This window comes from Pinus tabuliformis, chromosome 3_2, assembly GCF_031772625.1.
Source record: "Pinus tabuliformis cultivar Carrire ecotype Pingquan chromosome 3_2, CPIR1, whole genome shotgun sequence".
NCBI classification, from domain to species: Eukaryota; Viridiplantae; Streptophyta; class Pinopsida; order Pinales; family Pinaceae; genus Pinus; species Pinus tabuliformis.
The window spans coordinates 1,217,610,885-1,217,629,166 of NC_142302.1; the positions used below are offsets into that span (position 1 = coordinate 1,217,610,885).

At 43.0% G+C, this 18,282-nt stretch overlaps 1 protein-coding gene across 1 annotated transcript in view; it reads right to left on the reverse strand.

The window, feature by feature from the left end:
* Positions 1 to 18,282, reverse strand: part of LOC149185121 (chaperone protein ClpB3, chloroplastic-like) — a 245,209-nt gene that overhangs the window by 211,420 nt on the left and 15,507 nt on the right. Inside the window, exons 4-5 of the mRNA XM_089417771.1 lie at positions 1,057 to 1,252; positions 824 to 878 (exon numbers count right to left, since the gene is read on the reverse strand). Of these exons, the coding sequence (XP_089273897.1) occupies positions 824 to 878; positions 1,057 to 1,252 (251 nt within the window). The remainder of the gene's footprint in view (positions 1 to 823; positions 879 to 1,056; positions 1,253 to 18,282) is intronic.

An 18,282-nucleotide genomic window follows, 5' to 3' on the forward strand; every position in this document is an offset into this window, starting at 1 on the left:
GGAAATGTTCCAGGAACTGCATCAAGCATTCTAGGTTGAGACCTCAATGATCTCCATTTTCAAAGCATTAGAGAGCACTTCCTCTAGCAGAAGACCTCAACTTCTAGCTAGATTTGGAATTGTTGCATGAACTGCACTAAGTGTTCCAGTGTTGGTGGTCATCCTTATACCACCGGTTGAGACCTCGAGTTCTGCCAGCTTTTGGGTTTGTGGTCTTCCTTAAAAATCATCATTTCAGAGAGCACATTCAGCGAATTGCTTCCATACATTTTTGCATTTTTGTATTTCAGCTCTCTTCTTGGACTCATAGACACCCCTTCAGATTAAGGGGGGGAATGTTGGACACCTAATCCACTAAGGGTTATGGTGTGGAAGGTGAACCATCACGAGGAGTCCAAGAGACCTTGGAAGATGAATCCAACACTCACACAATGTAACATCTTTATGAATAATGAAGCAATTCACACATATCATTCATTCCGGTTGCTCATTCCAACAAATAAATGAAAGGATCAGCATCATTTCGCTTTTATGGTTTTCAAATGAAAACACTTAAATCAGCAAATTTTAGTTTTCTTCCTTGTTGATTTTCTTTTCTACCACTCAACACCAGAAAAATATGTCAGCAATCACAATAAAATCAAATTTAATTTAAGACTTGCTGATTTTAATGTTTACCCTGTTATTAACAGGCCTATATTGCAGATCTGCAAGCCCTATGTTGAAGTTCTGGTCATATAGAAAAAGAGATAAGCCACATTACACTGTTAACTGATGCCAAAACGTAAGGCCTTAACTGATAACAAGTACAGTGAATCATTACCTTTCGATTCATCAGTGCCTGTGGTACATCTCCTTGCACTATTCTCTGAGCAAGCCTGCCAAAACATAAATGAGAATTAGCAAATACAGTTGTCATAATGCCTTGTGTGCAATTAGAAATAAACCGTGCATATTTGATAATATTGGATTGCAATCAAATTCATTATAGATGAACTTATAAATCATAAATCGTCCTCTTGAACATCAATCAGAAAACCTTTGAATGGTCATTACCCTTCTGAAATTGCAGTCTTGCCAACACCTGGTTCTCCAATCAATACAGGGTTATTTTTTGTCCGTCTAGAAAGAATCTGAATGCATCTACGGATTTCATCATCCCTTCCAATGACAGGATCAAGTTTTCCTTGCCTTGCCATCTCTGTCAAATCTTTCCCATATTTGTCCAAAGCCTCGTACTTGCCCTCAGGATCTGTTTTTCCGAAATTCAACAAAGCTCATGTTAAGGTCAATTACCATCTGAATTTTACATGAATGCCCTAAATTTCAGAGTACAACATGCACAAAAGCTTCTGCACACAATTCTGAGCTAGATGGTCATTGGAATCAAAGTACTTGTATGCTTCATGGATGAGTACCGATTATGTGGATTTAGTCCAGATTGTTGGTTTATCAGTGTATATTTCAGAGAGTGGTCCAGGTACAGTACCTTCTTTCCTCCAGCAGAGCAGCATACAGGAGAGTGCCAGATAATGGTACAACATCCCTCCCTTCAACAGTTCGTACAGCAGTTATAAAGAAGTACTAGCATTCATGGAGGGGGTGGGAGAGAGTGAGCGCATGCATGCCTTTTGGCATCCATGCACCATCGTTGGTCCTTCTCCAGTTTTAGATGCTTTTTCTATATTCAGCAGTTCAGTTTTGAATCTATTTTCACTTTATTAATATTTAGTTTTGCATGCACAAGCTAGAGGGTAGAATCCCTTAACTTGGTAGGGGCACTCCTGAACGTGACTCCCAGCTCAGTGAAGGGTACATATCTCTAGGAGGGCACACTTTATGCTTGGCTCAATAATCCATTCAAGCTACACGCACTAGGATTTGAATTCACACCCATTAAGGCACTGTTGTGCATCCATCCAGATTCATTTTACCTGCCCTTCTTCCTACTCTATAAAGGAGGAGCAAGGTGCACTATTTTGGGGTTCAAGAGTTTGAGTTTTGAGCTGTAGCTTTTGCTTTCTGTTTTGAGATATAATATAAAACTGGGGATGATGTTTTGAGTGTTCGGATTAAAGGCGTTTGCTGTTAATTATCAACAATGTGCAATTTGTTAAAATTTTAATATCAGCCCTGATCTATTTTATCTCAGCAATTAATGATAAACCCAGAAAATATTTCTCACAAATAAATTCCAAAATTGCTGTAAAATAAATACACTGATATTCTAATTTCTAACCCAGTAAATTAATTTGCAGCGGAAAGTAATTGCAGAAAGTCAGACATGCAACAACATGCAAAAGTAGAAACTTCACTCGAACAATTCTATGTCACTTTTACTAAAAAGCTGGAAATATGGGCTAGACCCACACAGAAAATTTTACACAAATTTTCCTGCTGTGAGGAAGCCTATAACCTGGCTCCTCCTGAAATCAACCTCAGAAATTCACTATCAGCTGAAAGAAATTGGCCTGCAAGAATTTTCGGCCTGTTGTACGGCTGCTGTGCAGCACCCTTGCTGCCACACGTGTGGGCTCGACCTGCTACTGCTGCACGTGTTGGCTTGGCCTGCTGTACTCAGCCTCCTCTCAGCAAACCCACCTTCCTTCTCTTGCTATACTCAGCCCTCTTTCTCTCCAACTCAGCTCCTCTGAATTACTCCTGAAATCTCCTCAACAAATTTCTCCTCTCTTGAGAAAATCTCTTGCTCAAGCACTCAACAATAATAATGTGTTTTTCACCTCATCATTAGGATTATTTAATGATTTCATTAGACCAAATCTCTAACCCTCATATTCTAAGCGATCAATGGCTAGGACTAAATCCTAAGATCACTTGAGATCAACAATTGAGATCATATTGTCTAAATCACTTAAATAAAGTAACTTACTTATTATTAGACTTGAGTCTAACAGTTCTCAACAATTAATTATTGAAATTTTCCTAAGTTAAACTTAGGAAATAAATCAAAAAACACTTACACCTTGCATGCAAGCACCCAAAAAGGTAAATCGAAGTCTTCTCCATGCTAAAAATACAAAGCTAGAAGAAGACCTTCCACAGCTGCAGAAATCAACACTCACTCCTAGCCAGGAAGGGATTCTCCACCACCCCCAGCTTATTCTTGTAAACACAAACTTACCTTGCACTAGAGGCTTGGTGAGAATATCTGCAATTTGCTCCCCGGTAGGTATGTACTGCAATCTCACAGCACCTCTCTAAACCACGTCTCTGATGAAGTAATACCTGATCTCTATGCACTTGGAAATATCATGAAACATTGGACTCTCTCAAAGCTTGATGCAGCTTTGGTTATCGCAGTGTATCATGGTAGGTCCCATCTCAAGATCAAATAAACCTATGAGCATTTTGCAAAAGCAAATGGCCTCACAACTCGCCAAACTTACTACCATGTACTCCACCTCTGCTGAGCCAAGTGCAACAAAATGATGTTTCCTGCTGAACCACAAGATCACTGTAATACGGTTTCGCATTGTTTAAAAGCTATAGCCCCTCCTATGTTGCTATTATAATATAGTTTCCGTAAACAATGAAACTATGTTATATTTGGTTGATTATTAACAAAGACCCCTTCCGATATACTTTTAATGTGCCACCTCATGCACAAGTCCGCCTCTCTTTTAATAACCATATATTTTCGTTTATTGGCGAAACTCATATAAATACAAGTCAAATACTTCATTATCAAGCATCGATCTCAGTCATCCATCACAGAGAGGAAGATATAGTTCACAACTCGTGAACTTGAAAGAGAAAAGAAAAGGAGACTTAGAGGCCAAGAAGGATCACTAGATATCTAAAGCAGATAAGGCCATAAGAGCTCAGATCTGTCGAACATTTCAGTTTCGAAGGAGCACGCAGTCTCGGTGGCGTCTAGAATTGTGGTTGTAATCTTGGGTAGAACGGACCTATTGCAGCAAGTAAATCCGTGACAGTCTAGCACCATACCTTCAGAGGACTGTGGGTCAGCATTTTGGTTAAGCTACAAGAGCCTCGGATCATCCTCAATATATTCGGAGCATCAGTTAGTCACAGTTAAACTTGCAGTGCATCAATTTGAGGCTCGATTGTTGCAACATTGAACCTATGGTATACTCACCTGTTTGTGGCTCGGATAAGTGAAAGACAGTCTTGTAGACTTTTCTGTGGAGGATCTTGGTTGAAGAACTAACATGTGAAGGTGTGAAGGAAGTTTCAGATCATCAGTGGAGGGGAAATACCTACAGCACCAGGAGACAGATCTGGCTATACATCATTGGAGCAAATGGACATGTGAAGTGCAGAACAAGATTTGCGACTTATCTATCTTTATTAACAAGACTGAAGGGTTGGTTGCCTAGGCATTGGAGCCTCTAAAAATCAGAAAAGGATAGGGTTGGAGCCTCACAAAAGTCCAAGTTGGTGCTTGGCAACAGGTTGGAGCCTAGAAGATTGAAGGGTTGGTACCCTCAAATATCATTGTACTCAAATTTTGTAAAAGAGGATTGGTGTCCTCACTTATTTATAATAAAATCCTTATTATTTATTTTTCTGATTATAATTGTGAAGAATCTTAACTGGTAAACATAAATATTGATTCACCCCCCTCTCATTGTTTCCAACAATTGGTATCAGAGCCAGCTTCTTCATAATCAGCCTAACAACTGGAAGAAGGATTCTTAAGTCGCAATGAAGAATCAAGATCCAGGAAAAATTCCACAATTTGATGGAACAAACTTTGGTTTTTGGAAACATAGGATGACATTCTATTTAATGTCTCTTGGACCTGAAGTATGGCAATCAATTACTAACGGGTATAAAGCTTCAACTACTCCACCGACAGATCAGGACAGACAGAAAGCTTATATAGCAAATGCCAAAGCACTAAATTCCATAACAAGAGGAATAACTGATTCGGAATTTACAAAAGTTATGAACTGTGATTCGGCCAAGGAAATGTGGGACAAGCTTATTGGTATCTATGATGGAGACTCCAAGGTCAAAAAGGCGAAACTCCAAACACATAAAAGACAATTTGAGAGTCTTAAGATGGATGACAAAGAAGATATTGCAGCCTATTTCCTCCGAGTAGCTGTAATATTCCTAATTAGCCATAGCTAATTGGAATATTCGATTTTGCTCAATTTTGCCTTCTATATTTATTAATAAATAAAAAAGCGAGGAAAGGGGGACATAACTCACTTTATTTATTAATAAATAAAAAAGCGAGGAAAGGGGGACATAACTCACTTTATGTATAAAGTCACTCCCTATTAGCACAACGTTGTAACTTAAAAGGGGAGCCAAGGGGGCCCAAGGACCACGTAGAGAAGGGGACCACGTAGAGAAGGGGCCCACGTAGACACTTGGAGGGACTGCGCAGATGAGAAGGAACACGTGGCAAGAGAGAGGCTACGTTGGAAGAGGTGGCCTTAGAGTTTTGAGAAAGGCCAACGCTATAAAGGAGAGAGGAGCCTCCTCATTTTGATCATTCGATTATGTTGCATTTGAGCTAGTCACTTCGACTTAGAGCACGCTGGCTGTTTAGCCTGTCTGCAGCACTGTTTAGTGCATCGAGTGTCTCCGTTCGGAGATCTCACCCTTAGCCCCGGGGGACTTCGAGTGCCTGCTCGAGCAAAGGTAGTTCCATTAGTATTTTGCAGGAGCGATTTCAGGAGTTGAAGAGGAGCTGAGTATTTTTTATGACTGCGCAGTCTTGAGAGCGGAGGACGCATTTCTTTTGGGTAGGAGCTCCGGATTGGGTTTTTGTGGAGGATTTGAGCTGGGAGATTGAGCAAGGGATCAGCCCTTGCATATTGGAGGATTTTGGCAGAGTTTCGGGCAGAGTTTTGGAGGTTTCTCTTCAGGAGCAGCGCAGAGCCTTCAGGGATTGCATAGATCCCCAAGGGGGTGATTTTCAGGGGTCAACAATTTTAGAAAAGCTTTCTAGGCTTTTCTGGGTTTATTGAGCAGAGGCTGATTCCAGAGTTTCAGCATTTTCTAAGGGGAACAACCCCAAATCTTCATTTGATTCCAGCAGTATCAGCAGCACAGCAGTTCTCTGGCAGTTTGGACGCAGTTCAGAGAGAGGCCATTTCCTTACCATTCTGAGTGTATTTCTTCACTTGCCTTGTGCAAGTCAAGGTGCTATCCTTCTGATCACCTCTTGTACTCTTCCCATTACTCAGTATAATAAAATGGCTTAGCATTTCTCTCTGCATTTCTCGAGTATCTGCTTATTTTCTATGTATACATTATCGTATGTTGCACTATTGTTATTTCTCTGGTTGGAGTTTGCTTGTATTTGAGGGATATCTCTGGTAAGGGATATTACAGTGGTATCAGAGCATAGATCTGGCTCAACCTGTGCAGCTGGCAGTCTATGACACCGAGGGAGAAGCCCTACATCTGTTACAGAGGTAGTAAATACAGAGATATTGAGCGTAGGTTGGAGAACACCTACGGAGAGGGAGACTGTGTTCAGGTGGTGGACACAGAACAAGAGGAGCCTATGGTGAACACAGAACAGGAGGAGCCTATGGTGGACGCAGAGCAGGAGGATCCGATGGCAGATGATGACGGGAAGAAATTTGCAGACATGCTCCTCAAATCAGTGCAGGATCTGTCGAGGCAGATCGAGGTGATGGGGCAGAGATTCACGATGGTGGAGGCTAGACAGCGTGAGAGCCCATGGGTTTTCCAGGTTGGAGAGGGATCGGGTGCATCTCACCATTTGCCAGAGCAAGGTGCCACTCAGCATGGTACTACTCAACAGGTGGCCTCCCATGCCCCTATACGCTCTACCATGCCCACTTTTCTAGGAGCAGACACGGGAGCTGGAGCACAGAAGGAGGAAGAGCCTTGTCATATGGGTGATTATTTTGCGGAGTACCAGGCCTATGGGCAAGAGTTCAGGGATGCTCTCTCATTCAGAGATTTTGTTCAGCTCCAACAGGATAGTAGACCCCGCGACCATCACAGAGGATACCGGCAATATCATGATGGAGACACCCACCGCACAGCTAGTAGATTTCACTTGCCTACGATTGATGGGTCATCAAACAGTTCGGCAAAGTCTTGGTTGGAGACACTGGACATTTATTTCCATCTTAACCAGATGTCGGAGACAGAGGCCATCAAGGTGGCAACATTACATTTGGATGGTGAGGCCCAGGATTGGTGGTTCCATGGGTTGATTACACTCGGACACTCCACAGTGACGACATATGTCGAGTTCACCAGGAGACTGATGGAGAGGTTTGACCGGAGGGATCCGGAACAGCACTTTGTTGGGCTGACGAGGCTCAAACAGACCAGGAACCCAGAGACTTACATTGCAAACTTCTTGAGGATTTCAGTGATGGTACCAGATCTATCCACGGCACGGAGGATCTACATGTTTGTTGAGGGGTTAGCAGATCCACTTCGGGGTCTAGTCAGATCCACTAGACCAGCTACACTCCAGGATGCTATTAGCAGGACCCGGGACTTACAAGATGCCTTACCCAAGACCCAGACACCTTACCCCCAGAGACATGGTTTCCAGACTAAGGGGAAGGATGTGAGGATTCCGCCTCCAAAGGGGAATCCAGGACAAGCACAGATTGATGATGATGCCAGGAGGGAGTTGAAGAAGAGGCGGTTGTGCTTTACCTGTCAGGAGCCGTGGGCACCGAGACATAGATGTGCTGGTGGCAAAGCACATTTTATTGAGGTCTTCTCCGAGAGCAGCGGGGAAGAGGATGAGGAGGATGATGTGGAGGTAGGAGATAGTCATGCCGCGCAGGATCCTTTGCCACCTCCACCACCACCAGCAGGTGGTGCAGCCTTTGCACCTACCAGAGGGGCCCTTGCAACATTGCGAGGAGTTCCCAAGTATCTGACGCTGCGCGTACGAGGGGCAGTACGTGGCCAGTGAGTATCAGTTTTGGTTGACAGTGGGGCAACCCACAACTTCATCGATGCACAGATGGTTGAGCGGAGAGGTATACAGACAGAGAGCTTCGATGGCTTTTCAGTTTTGGTCCCAGGAGATCAGACCATGGTGTGTGCTCGTTATGTTCCAGAGTTATCAGTGACGATGGGCACCTACACACTGACTGACCACTTTTTCGTGGTCGATATTCCGGACACCAACATGATATTGGGTGTTCAGTGGCTTATCACTCTAGGGAAGGTCACGACAGATTGGAAGGCCCTAGAGATGGAGTGGGATGATGAGAAGACAGGGAAGCATGAGAAGATACGAGGACAGCACACATATCCGCCTCACACTATTTCGGCTCATCGGATGGAGGCAGTCTTCCAGAAGGGAGACATAGAGTGGGCAGTGGAGCTACGTGCATCAGAGGTAGGGACTACAGGGCAGACGGTGCACCCAGAGATACAGTCCATCCTTTACCAATATGCCACAGTGTTTGGGGAGATTCCATTGGGACAGCCACCGGATCGGGGGTTTGAGCACACCATTGAGCTTGAGCAGGGCATACAGGCAGTGATTACTACCCGCTATGGGCATCCTAAGGCCTGTCGAGATGAGATTGAGCAGGCCATTCAGGAGTTGCTGGCTCTTGGGCACATTCGGCCGAGCACGAGTCCTTTTGCTTCTTCCGTGGTGTTGGTGAAGAAGAAGGACGGCACATTGAGGATGTGCATTGACTACAGGGCCCTGAACAAAAAGACCCTGAAGAACAGGTACCCCATACCCAGGATCGTTGAGTTGATGGATGAGTTGAGAGGAGCACGGTTCTTCTCAAAGATTGATTTGAGATCTGGGTACCATCAGATTCGCGTGAGGGAGCAGGACATTCCCAAGACCGCCTTCAAGTGTCACTATGGGCACTTTGAGTTTTTGGTGATGCCCTTCGGGCTAACCAAAACCCCGGCTACATTCCAGTCCTGCATGAACCACATCTTCCGCAGTCACTTAAGGAAGTTCGTGTTGGTGTTCTTTGATGACATTCTCATTTACAGCAGGACTTGGGAGGAGCATCTCCAACACATTGAGACAGTGTTGCGCATCTTGGAGGAGCGGCAGTTCTATGCCAAGCCCTCCAAGTGTGAGTTTGGGTTGACAGAGATGTTGTACTTGGGACACATCATAGGGGTGGACAGAGTGAGAATCATCAAAGATTGGCTGGAGCAGAGGAACGTGACAGAACTCCGAGGATTCATTGGTATTTGTACTTACTACTGGAAGTTCGTCAAGAGTTTCTCACAGCTTGCTGCACCCCTGACAGATTTGACAAGGAAGGGGTCATTCAATTGGTCGGATACAACGCAGCGAGCCTTTGACAAGCTCAAGGAGGTTATGAGCAGCTGCCCAGTGCTTGTATTGCCGGATTTTACGCAACCATTTGTTTTGGAGTGTGATGTGTCGGGAGAGGGGATCGGCGCAGTGTTGATGCAGGGAGGTCACCCTATAGCCTTTGAGGGCCGGAAGCTCCTTCCGCATGAGAGGTTGTATTCTATATACGACAAGGAGACGCTGGCCATTATGCATGCATTGGCCAAATTCCGGCAGTATTTAGTGGGTAACAGGTTTAGGGTGAGGACTAATCACAACAGCCTCAGGTTCTTTTTGGAGCAAAAAGAGCTACAGGAGAGGCAGCAGAAGTGGATCAGTAAGATCCAAGCATATGACTTTGACATTGAATATGTCAAGGGTAAGAACAACGTGGTAGCAGATGCCCTTTCACGTAGACCAGCCACGTTGTCTCTTATGAGCTTGGACACAGACTGGAGGGCTCGACTCTTAGTAGAGTACTCCAAGGACAGATTTGCATGTGAGATTCTGGATGGGCAGGTGGCAGATGATAGGTACAAGGTGATCAATGAGATCATCTACTATAGGGACCGGATCTTCTTGACTGAGGGATCTCAGCACAAGAAGAAGATACTTCAGGCATCACATGATTCACCATTGGCCAGCCATCAGGGGTTTACCAAAACCTACAGGGCCATTAGAGAGAGGTTCTCATGGAAGGGCCTTAAGGAGGGACGTACTCCAGCATATCTGGGAGTGCGATGTTTGCCAGAGGAACAAGGGGGAAATCAGCCATCCCGCAGGATTATTGCAGCCTCTTCCCATTCCGGAGAGGAAATGGGAGAGTATTTCGATGGACTTCATCACAGGGTTGCCCATGGTGCAGGGCAAGGATTGTATCTTTGTCGTCGTTGATCGACTGACAAAGTACGCACATTTTTTCACCATATCCGCACACTACATAGCAGCACAGGTGGCCGAGCTGTTCTTCAGAGAGGTCTTCAGGCTACATAGTCTTCCTAAGACCATCATCAGTGACAAGGACACCCGTTTCATGGGCGGGTTTTGGCAAGAGCTTTTCCGATTGGTGGGGACGGAGTTGACACCGAGTACCAATTATCACCCACAAACAGACGAGCAGACGGACATAGTTAACAAGTGGCTGGAGGGCTACTTGCATAACTATGTCAGTGGGCAACAGCGAGCATGGCTGAAGTGGCTGCATTTGGGGGAGTACTGCTACAACACTACACATCACATGTCCATTGGTATGTCACCATTCTATGCTTTGTATGGATATCATCCTTTATCTTTTGCTAACGTGATGTTTGGTGCTAGCAAGGCTCCGAGAGCCAAGATTTGGATCCAAGAGAGTCAGGATATCCTCCGAGCTCTCAAGGATAATATTGCTGCAGCGCAGAACCAGCAGACGCTGTATGCTGACAGGGGTCGGGTGGAGAGACAGTTTGAGGTAGGGGACTTGGTCTACCTAAGATTGGGTTTTTGTGTAGGAGCTCCGGTTCTTTTGGGTAGGAGCTCCGGATTGGGTTTTTGTGGAGGATTTGAGCTGGGAGATTGAGCAAGGGATCAGCCCTTGCATATTGGAGGATTTTGGTAGAGTTTTGGAAGTTTCTCTTCAGGAGCAGCGCAGAGCCTTGAGGGATTGCGTAGATCCCCAAGAGGGTGATTTTCGGGGGTCAGCAATTTTAGAAAAGCTTTCTAGGCTTTTCTGGGTTTATTGAGCAGAGGCTGATTCCAGAGTTTCAGCATTTTCTAAGGAGAACAGCCCCAAATCTTCATTTGATTCCAGCAGCACAGCAGTTCTCTGGCAGTTTGGACGCAGTTCAGAGAGAGGCCATTTCCTTACCATTCTGAGTGTATTTCTTCACTTGCCTTGTGCAAGTCGAGGTGCTATCCTTCTGATCACCTCTTGTACTCTTCCCATTATTCAGTATAATAAAATGGCTTAGCATTTCTCTCTGCATTTCTCGACTATCTACTTATTTTCTATGTATACATTATTGTATGTTGCACTATTGTTATTTCTCTGGTTGGAGTTTGCTTGTATTTGAGGGATATCTTTAATAAGGGATATTACAGTGGCTGAAGTTGTCAACTCACTCAAAAGCTTAGGCGAAACCATTGAAGAAAGCACAGTTGTCCAAAAGGTTTTGCGATCACTTCCAGAACGTTTTGATTCCAAAGTCAGTGCCATAGAGGAATTGAAGGAGTTGGATGATCTAAAATGGATGAACTTCATGGGATTCTCATAGCATATGAAATGAGAAAAGGAATCCCTAACTCCAACGAAGCTACATTCAAAGCTTCAAGGTTATCAAAGAAGGGAAGAAATGATAATTATTGCAGTGATGATTCCGACATTGAATCTGAACTAGCCCAATTCGTAAGGAAGCTAAGGAAAGGGTCCAAGCTCAAAGGTAAGTATCCTCTCATTTGTTTTAAATGTGGAAGAATAGGACGTTACGCTGCAAAATGTCCTCGTAAACATGATAGTGATGATGAAGACGAATATAAAAAGATGTTCAAAAAGAAAGGGCTTAACAAGAAGAATCTCTTCTCCAAACAAGATGACTCTGATGAAGAAGAATTCGTGATTACCAAGAAGAAATCAACTAAAGATACCTCTCTACACAAAAGAGATGATGATGAGTCCGATAAGGAAGATAACTATGCTCGAAGCAGTGAAGTATTATTTATGGCATTCACAAATAAAGATGATTCCGAACAAGAAGAAGAAGGAATTGTGAGTTATTTAATAATGAGTGTCGTTGAAGAAAATGAGAAATTCCGAAAGGAGGTCATTTCTCTCAAAGTTGAAAAAGTGGAAGCAAAATGGAAGGAAGAGTTCTTGAACAATAAACTAAATGAAAGAGAAGAAATTTGCGGAAAACGTGAAGCTGAAATTGTTTCCCTAAGAAAAGAGTTGGATCAAGTTAAAAAGAGTTGGCAAAACTCTAAAACTCTTGATAACATTCTTAATACTCAAAGACCTCAGCATGACAAGTCTGGAATAGGTTTCAAAGAAGAATCATCAAGTACAAAGGAGAATGTAATTATCCAAAAAATTTATGCTGACATCCTCTACAATCATCCAAAAGAAGAGAAGCCATCCCACCAAGAGCAAAAGTCCACCCTTAACAACCCAAGGAATGAAGGAAGGCTACCTCCAAGGAAGAATACGACATCAAGTCAAGGCTATCTTAACACGTATCAAACAATTTTTCTTGGTCATTGCTTTCATTGTAAAAACTTTGGTCATCAAGCTAAGCATTGCAAAGCTCATAAGGATAATGGTTCAAGATATAAGATCAATCATCGGAGCAAGCCTCGTAGCCTAAAAGCACAAGGATAGATCAAGACTTACAATTCATTTGATCCTTTGGCTAAATATGATCATGTTTGCTCAAAATGCAATGATTATGGCCATGATACACAAAATTGTTCATTCAAAAAGGAAGAATTGAAGAAGGAAGAACCCACTACTGATAAATGTGGTCTAGCTTTATGTGCACATAGTGATGAAAATCAATGGTTTGTGGATAGTGGGTGTTCAAGACACATGACAGGTGACCAAAAGAAGTTTATCACGTTAAATAAGAAGGATGGAAATGTATCTTTTGGGAGTGGATCTGCTAAAATTGTTGGAAAAGGGACTATTGCTCTTGTTAATGGAAAGGGAAAAGCTCAAAATGCACTACTGGTGGAAGGGCTCAAACACAATCTTTTAAGTGTCACCCAAATTTGTGACCAAGGACATAATGTTGTCTTTAGTACTAAAAATTGTGAGAAAAGGAATTCCTCCTAAGGAGAACTTGTGGCAAAAGGAGTAAGAACACCAGACAATGTATATATCCTGAGTAAAATTCAAGAAGATAAATGTTATATGAGTCGAGCAGATGAAAACTGGTTATGGCACAACCGATTGGGGAATCTAAACTTGATACCCTGGTTAATATCAGCAAAACAAATGCAGTAAGGGACATTCCGAAAATTGTCAAGCCAGATCACGTCGTGTGTGGCCATGCCAACATGGAAAGAAAACTAGAACGACTTAAAGTCTAAGGAGGTCTCAACATCAAAACCTTTGGAGATCATACATGCAGATTTATGTGGACCAACTAGAACTCCAACTCTACATGGCGAAAGGTACTTTGCTCTATTTGTTGATGACTATACTAGAATGATGTGGGTATACTTTATAAAGTTTAAATCTGAAGCATTTGAATGTTTTAAGAATTTCAACGCTCTTGTGGAGAATGAAAAAGAATCAAAAATCAAGTGTCTTAGAACAGATAGAGGAGGAGAATTTACTTCTATGGAATTCAATGATTTCTGCAATCTACAAGGAATCAAATGAGAACTTTCCGTAGCTAGAACTCCTAAACAAAATGGAGTAGTGGAAAGAAGAAACAGAACCATGCAAGAAATGGCAAGAACAATGTTACTAGTCGTTGATTTACAAGCCAAATTTTGGAGAGAAGCAGTTGGTGCGGCAATGTATACCTTGAATAGAGTCTAACTAAGACCAAATAATGACAAAACTCCATATGAATTATGGAAAGGAAGACCTGCTTTGGTAAAATATTTCGGAATTTTTGGAAGTAAATGCTTTATGAAGATCAATGATGACTCACCAAGCAAGTTTGATTCTCGGGTTGATGAGGGAATATTTCTTGGATATTCTACAAGGAGCAAGGCATACAAATGCTACAATAATTGAAGACGAAAGATAGTAGAAAGCATTGGTGTGAAGACTGATGAGGCACTCCCAGAAAACAAAAAACAATTAAATAAAAAAACAAATAAACAACCAAAAAAAAAATTGAAGTATGTGAAGAAGATTCTTTCCTTGAAGATTTTGAAGAAGATACAACAAAGGAAGAAAAGGATCAAGAAAATCAAAAGGAACCATCTCAGACTCCAGCAAAAGTAAAATTTGTTCAAAAACACCATCCAGAAGAACAGATTATTGAGAATACAGACTCGAAGAAGGATGACTAATACACCAAGAAAAGATTATGTTGCCTTATTATCCATGGTAGAACTAGAAAACTTTCCCCAAGCGAGTAAGGACCCTCATTGGGTGAAAGCAATGGAAGAAGAAATGTTCCAAATCGAAAAGAATGAAACATGGGAACTTGTACCTCGTCCAAAAGATAAAAATATAATTGGAACCAAGTGGGTGTTCAAAAACAAAATGAATGAAGATGGACAAATCATCAGAAATAAGGCAAGGCTTGTTTGTAAAGGTTATTCACAAATAGAATGAATTGACTTTGAAAAACCTTTTGCACCTGTAGCTCGTATAAAAGCTATAAGAATGTTTTTGGCATTTGCTTGTTCAAAAGGATTCAAAGTTTATCAAATGGACGTGGAATCAACATTTCTAAATGGTGATCTAAAAGAAGAAGTTTACATGGAGCAACCGGAAGGGTTCGACCTAGCAGAAGGAAAAGACTTTGTATGCAAGTTGGAAAAGGCACTATATGGATTGTAACAAGCTCTAGGAAAGCAAGACTGGATCACTATCTACAACAATAAGGCTTCAAAAAGGGAGTGGCAGGAAGCAATCTCTACATGAAGATGGACGAATAGAAACTGCTAGTCACTCTTGTCTATGTTGATGATTTGATTTTTACCAGCAATGATGATGGGATAAGCCATGAATTTGCTCAAAATATCTCAAAAGAGTTCGAAATGTCAATGATTGGTGAATTGTCTTACTTCCTTAGACTACAAGTAACTCAAACTACAACAAGTATGTTCATATCTCAAGCAAAATACCTTAAAGACCTGCTTAAAAGATATGGGATGTAAAGACCACATATTGCAAATTGAGCAAAGATGTTGAATCCCCCTCGATAGATGCAACTCTTTACAGGACAATAATTGGAGCTCTCCTATACTTAACTTCTACAAGACCCGATATTATGCAAGCAGTAGGAATGGTGAAAAGATTTCAATTAGCTCCTACGCAATCTCATTTGTTGGATGTGAAGAGAATTCTCAGATACTTGAAAGGTACTTCTGATTTTGGTCTATGGTATCCCAAAAGCACTATCTTATCGTGACAGCTTACACCAATGTTGATTGGGCTGGAAGCATAGATGATCAAATACCACTTTCTTCGTGAACAAGTTGTTGAACAGATCAAGTTGGAATATGTAAATACAAAGGAGCAAATTGCAGATATCTTCACAAAACCCCTACAACTAGAAGCATTTGAATATCTTCGCCAAAAGATAGGGGTCATTGCTCTTGCATCACATTAAGAAAATACATTGACAAGAGTAGAAGTTGTTGAATTTTCTAAGTCTATCCGTTAGAAAATTAATCTGTATTCTGCTGGTTTATTTCTTCTACTTATAAATTCTGAACAAGTTATTTAAAACATTTAAATACTGAAATAAACACAATAGAGTCACAACATCTGCAGATCATCAGCTGACAGAAAACAAGCACACAAGTGACACTGTTATTTTTGGACAAATGTCCCCGAAAAAACCCAATGCGGGAAAATCGGTGCAGCTATTCTGAGGGTTTATTATTATGCAGTATTTCCTTGAGTACAACTGGGTGCCTAACCAGCTCACCCGACAGAGGAAAATACGCGGCAACAATACGTCTATATTCGGAAACAAGTATTCAAAAAACCTGTCACACGAAACCCTCTCTAGCGACTCTGAAGCACAGCGCTAGCCCTTCTGGCCTCCGCGTCATCCTCCTACTAACTTGCTTCAACCCCAAGACCCTCTGTGTCAGCCCTCTGAGGCACTACACAACCTTTGGGACCCTCTGCATCACTCTAGCAGCCTCTGCGTGGATGACACAGTCCCTCTGGCCTCTACGTTGTCTCTGCTGGGCTATATGTGGCCTGAATTGGCTGCTGCTCTCGCTCTCCCTACCTCTGCGCTGGTCTCTTAGTACTGTCTCTACCTCTCTGTCCAGTACTCACTTCCCCTTGTTGTTGATCATTGATTCACTTTTCCTTAGCAACCTCGCTCTAGCAAAATGAATGACTGATCAATCTGGTGTGTTTTCCAACTAGCCCTCAAGCCTCCTCTTATATTTTTCCTATTTGTCCTTCAACGACCGAGATTAAGTCTCTAATCAATGGCTAAGATTAGATTTGGCTTGATCCATGACTTTTGAACCTTCTAACCCAGTTTTATATTAATACCCATTAATATTTTATTTTTCCTAAGTTTAGACTTAAGAACTCCATCAAAAATATTAATTATTTTAATATCTCCCAAAGCGGGTACAGTCTGTCCAAACCATTTCTCAGTCTTGGGGATCTCATGTGCTTTAGCCTCTCCACCAATTTTCATGGCTAGAGCACATACGATGCTACCCCAAATCAACACTCCCTCTTAGCGAGGACTGTGCTCTAGTAATACTCCACACTAAGCATCACACTAATTATCTAGCAACGGTACGTGTGCTGACGCTAGGCCTCCCCGCCCAACATCCTCTACATTATTGCATCCTGTACTGGTACCCATGGCCCTACCACTGCCACTGTTGCATCCGTACAGCAACTCCCTCTGATCCGTGTTGTTGCTAGTCCATCCTCCTAGCATTGCATCTGCACTGCATCCCCCTCTCATCATGTTGCATCGTGCTATTGCATACTGCGACTGCACTGCGACTCAGTTATTGAGAAGTAAGTAACTAATCCACCTGACTTCTAACATCCCTGTAACGCTAGAAACACTCCAGATGATGAAGCTCCCTATGCCGCTAACATGTGCTCCCTCTACTCACCTCTGCGTTGCTACAACAACTCCCTGCATCTCGCACCGTTACAAACCTCTTAGTGCCATCTTGCACCGTTGCAACACTCCCGTGCCTCTCACATTGTTGCAGCTTGCGGGCCTCGTGCTGCCCGGGGACTCTTCACTGTAGCACTCTCTACCACTTCATTTGCATCCATCTCTACCGACATCCGCCAGTCCTGCTACTCCTCTTCGGGGCTCCCGTAGCAAGGTATAATCCAAGAGGTTGGGTACCTAAAGGATCCTACCCCTCATCGCCTGTAGTCCTCCTGACTATAGCTCGATGTCTCCCCACTTCTTCTCGAGTGGCACATGAGCACTCATGGCACAATCGTCATCCTCTTCGACTTCTTTCTCCGCCTTCGCTGGCGCTACCCTAGAGTCAGAAGCCTCTCCCTTACTCTTCTTCCTCGGACACTGGTTCACATAGTGACCAAGTTCCCCACAATGGAAGCACTTGACCTTGGAGAGGTCCTTCTTCTTCCTCTTTTCCTGCTTTCCCGCAGATGCTAGAGCCGTATCCTCTTCCTCTTCCTTCTTGATCCTAACCCCTTTGCTGCTACTCCTCATCTTGGTCAGCGATCTGATCTCTTCTTGACGAAGAGCCACCCACAGTTCTTCCTAATCTGGAAGACTCACCCTGCCCAGTATGCTCTGGACAAATGTCTCCCACTCCTTGGAGACTGCGTTAAGTGCGGTCCTCACCATCAACTCCTGATACGGCATGGCCTCTATGGAAATTAGTTGGTCACGGATCTCATTCAACTGACCGAGAAAGACATCTATCTGCTCTCCCTTCTGCATCTGGTATGACCTTAGCTGATTCTCTAGGAGCATCTTCCTCTGCACGGAAGTATGTTGGTACAATGTCTTCAAAGTTTCCCACATCTCCTTTGTCGTTTCCTTCTCGGCAATATGTGGAACCACATGATCCTTGACCCCATCAGGGATGATGCACTTTTCCTTAGCCATTGCTTCTTCGTACCTTTCATTAGCTAATGAGTCAACTGGGATAGCCATTACTCTCAAGGCGAAGCCCTTTATACGATGTCTGCCTAGAATGGACAAGATCCTGGCCTTCCAGACCACAAAGTTAGATCCTTCGTCCAGCCTGTCCTAATCTCTCAGCCCATTCACAGCCATCTCTCTGCTCTTCTCTGTCAACTCCTCCGAGTCTCTCTACTTCCCACCTGGAAGTTCTCGATTCGACTCCTGCTA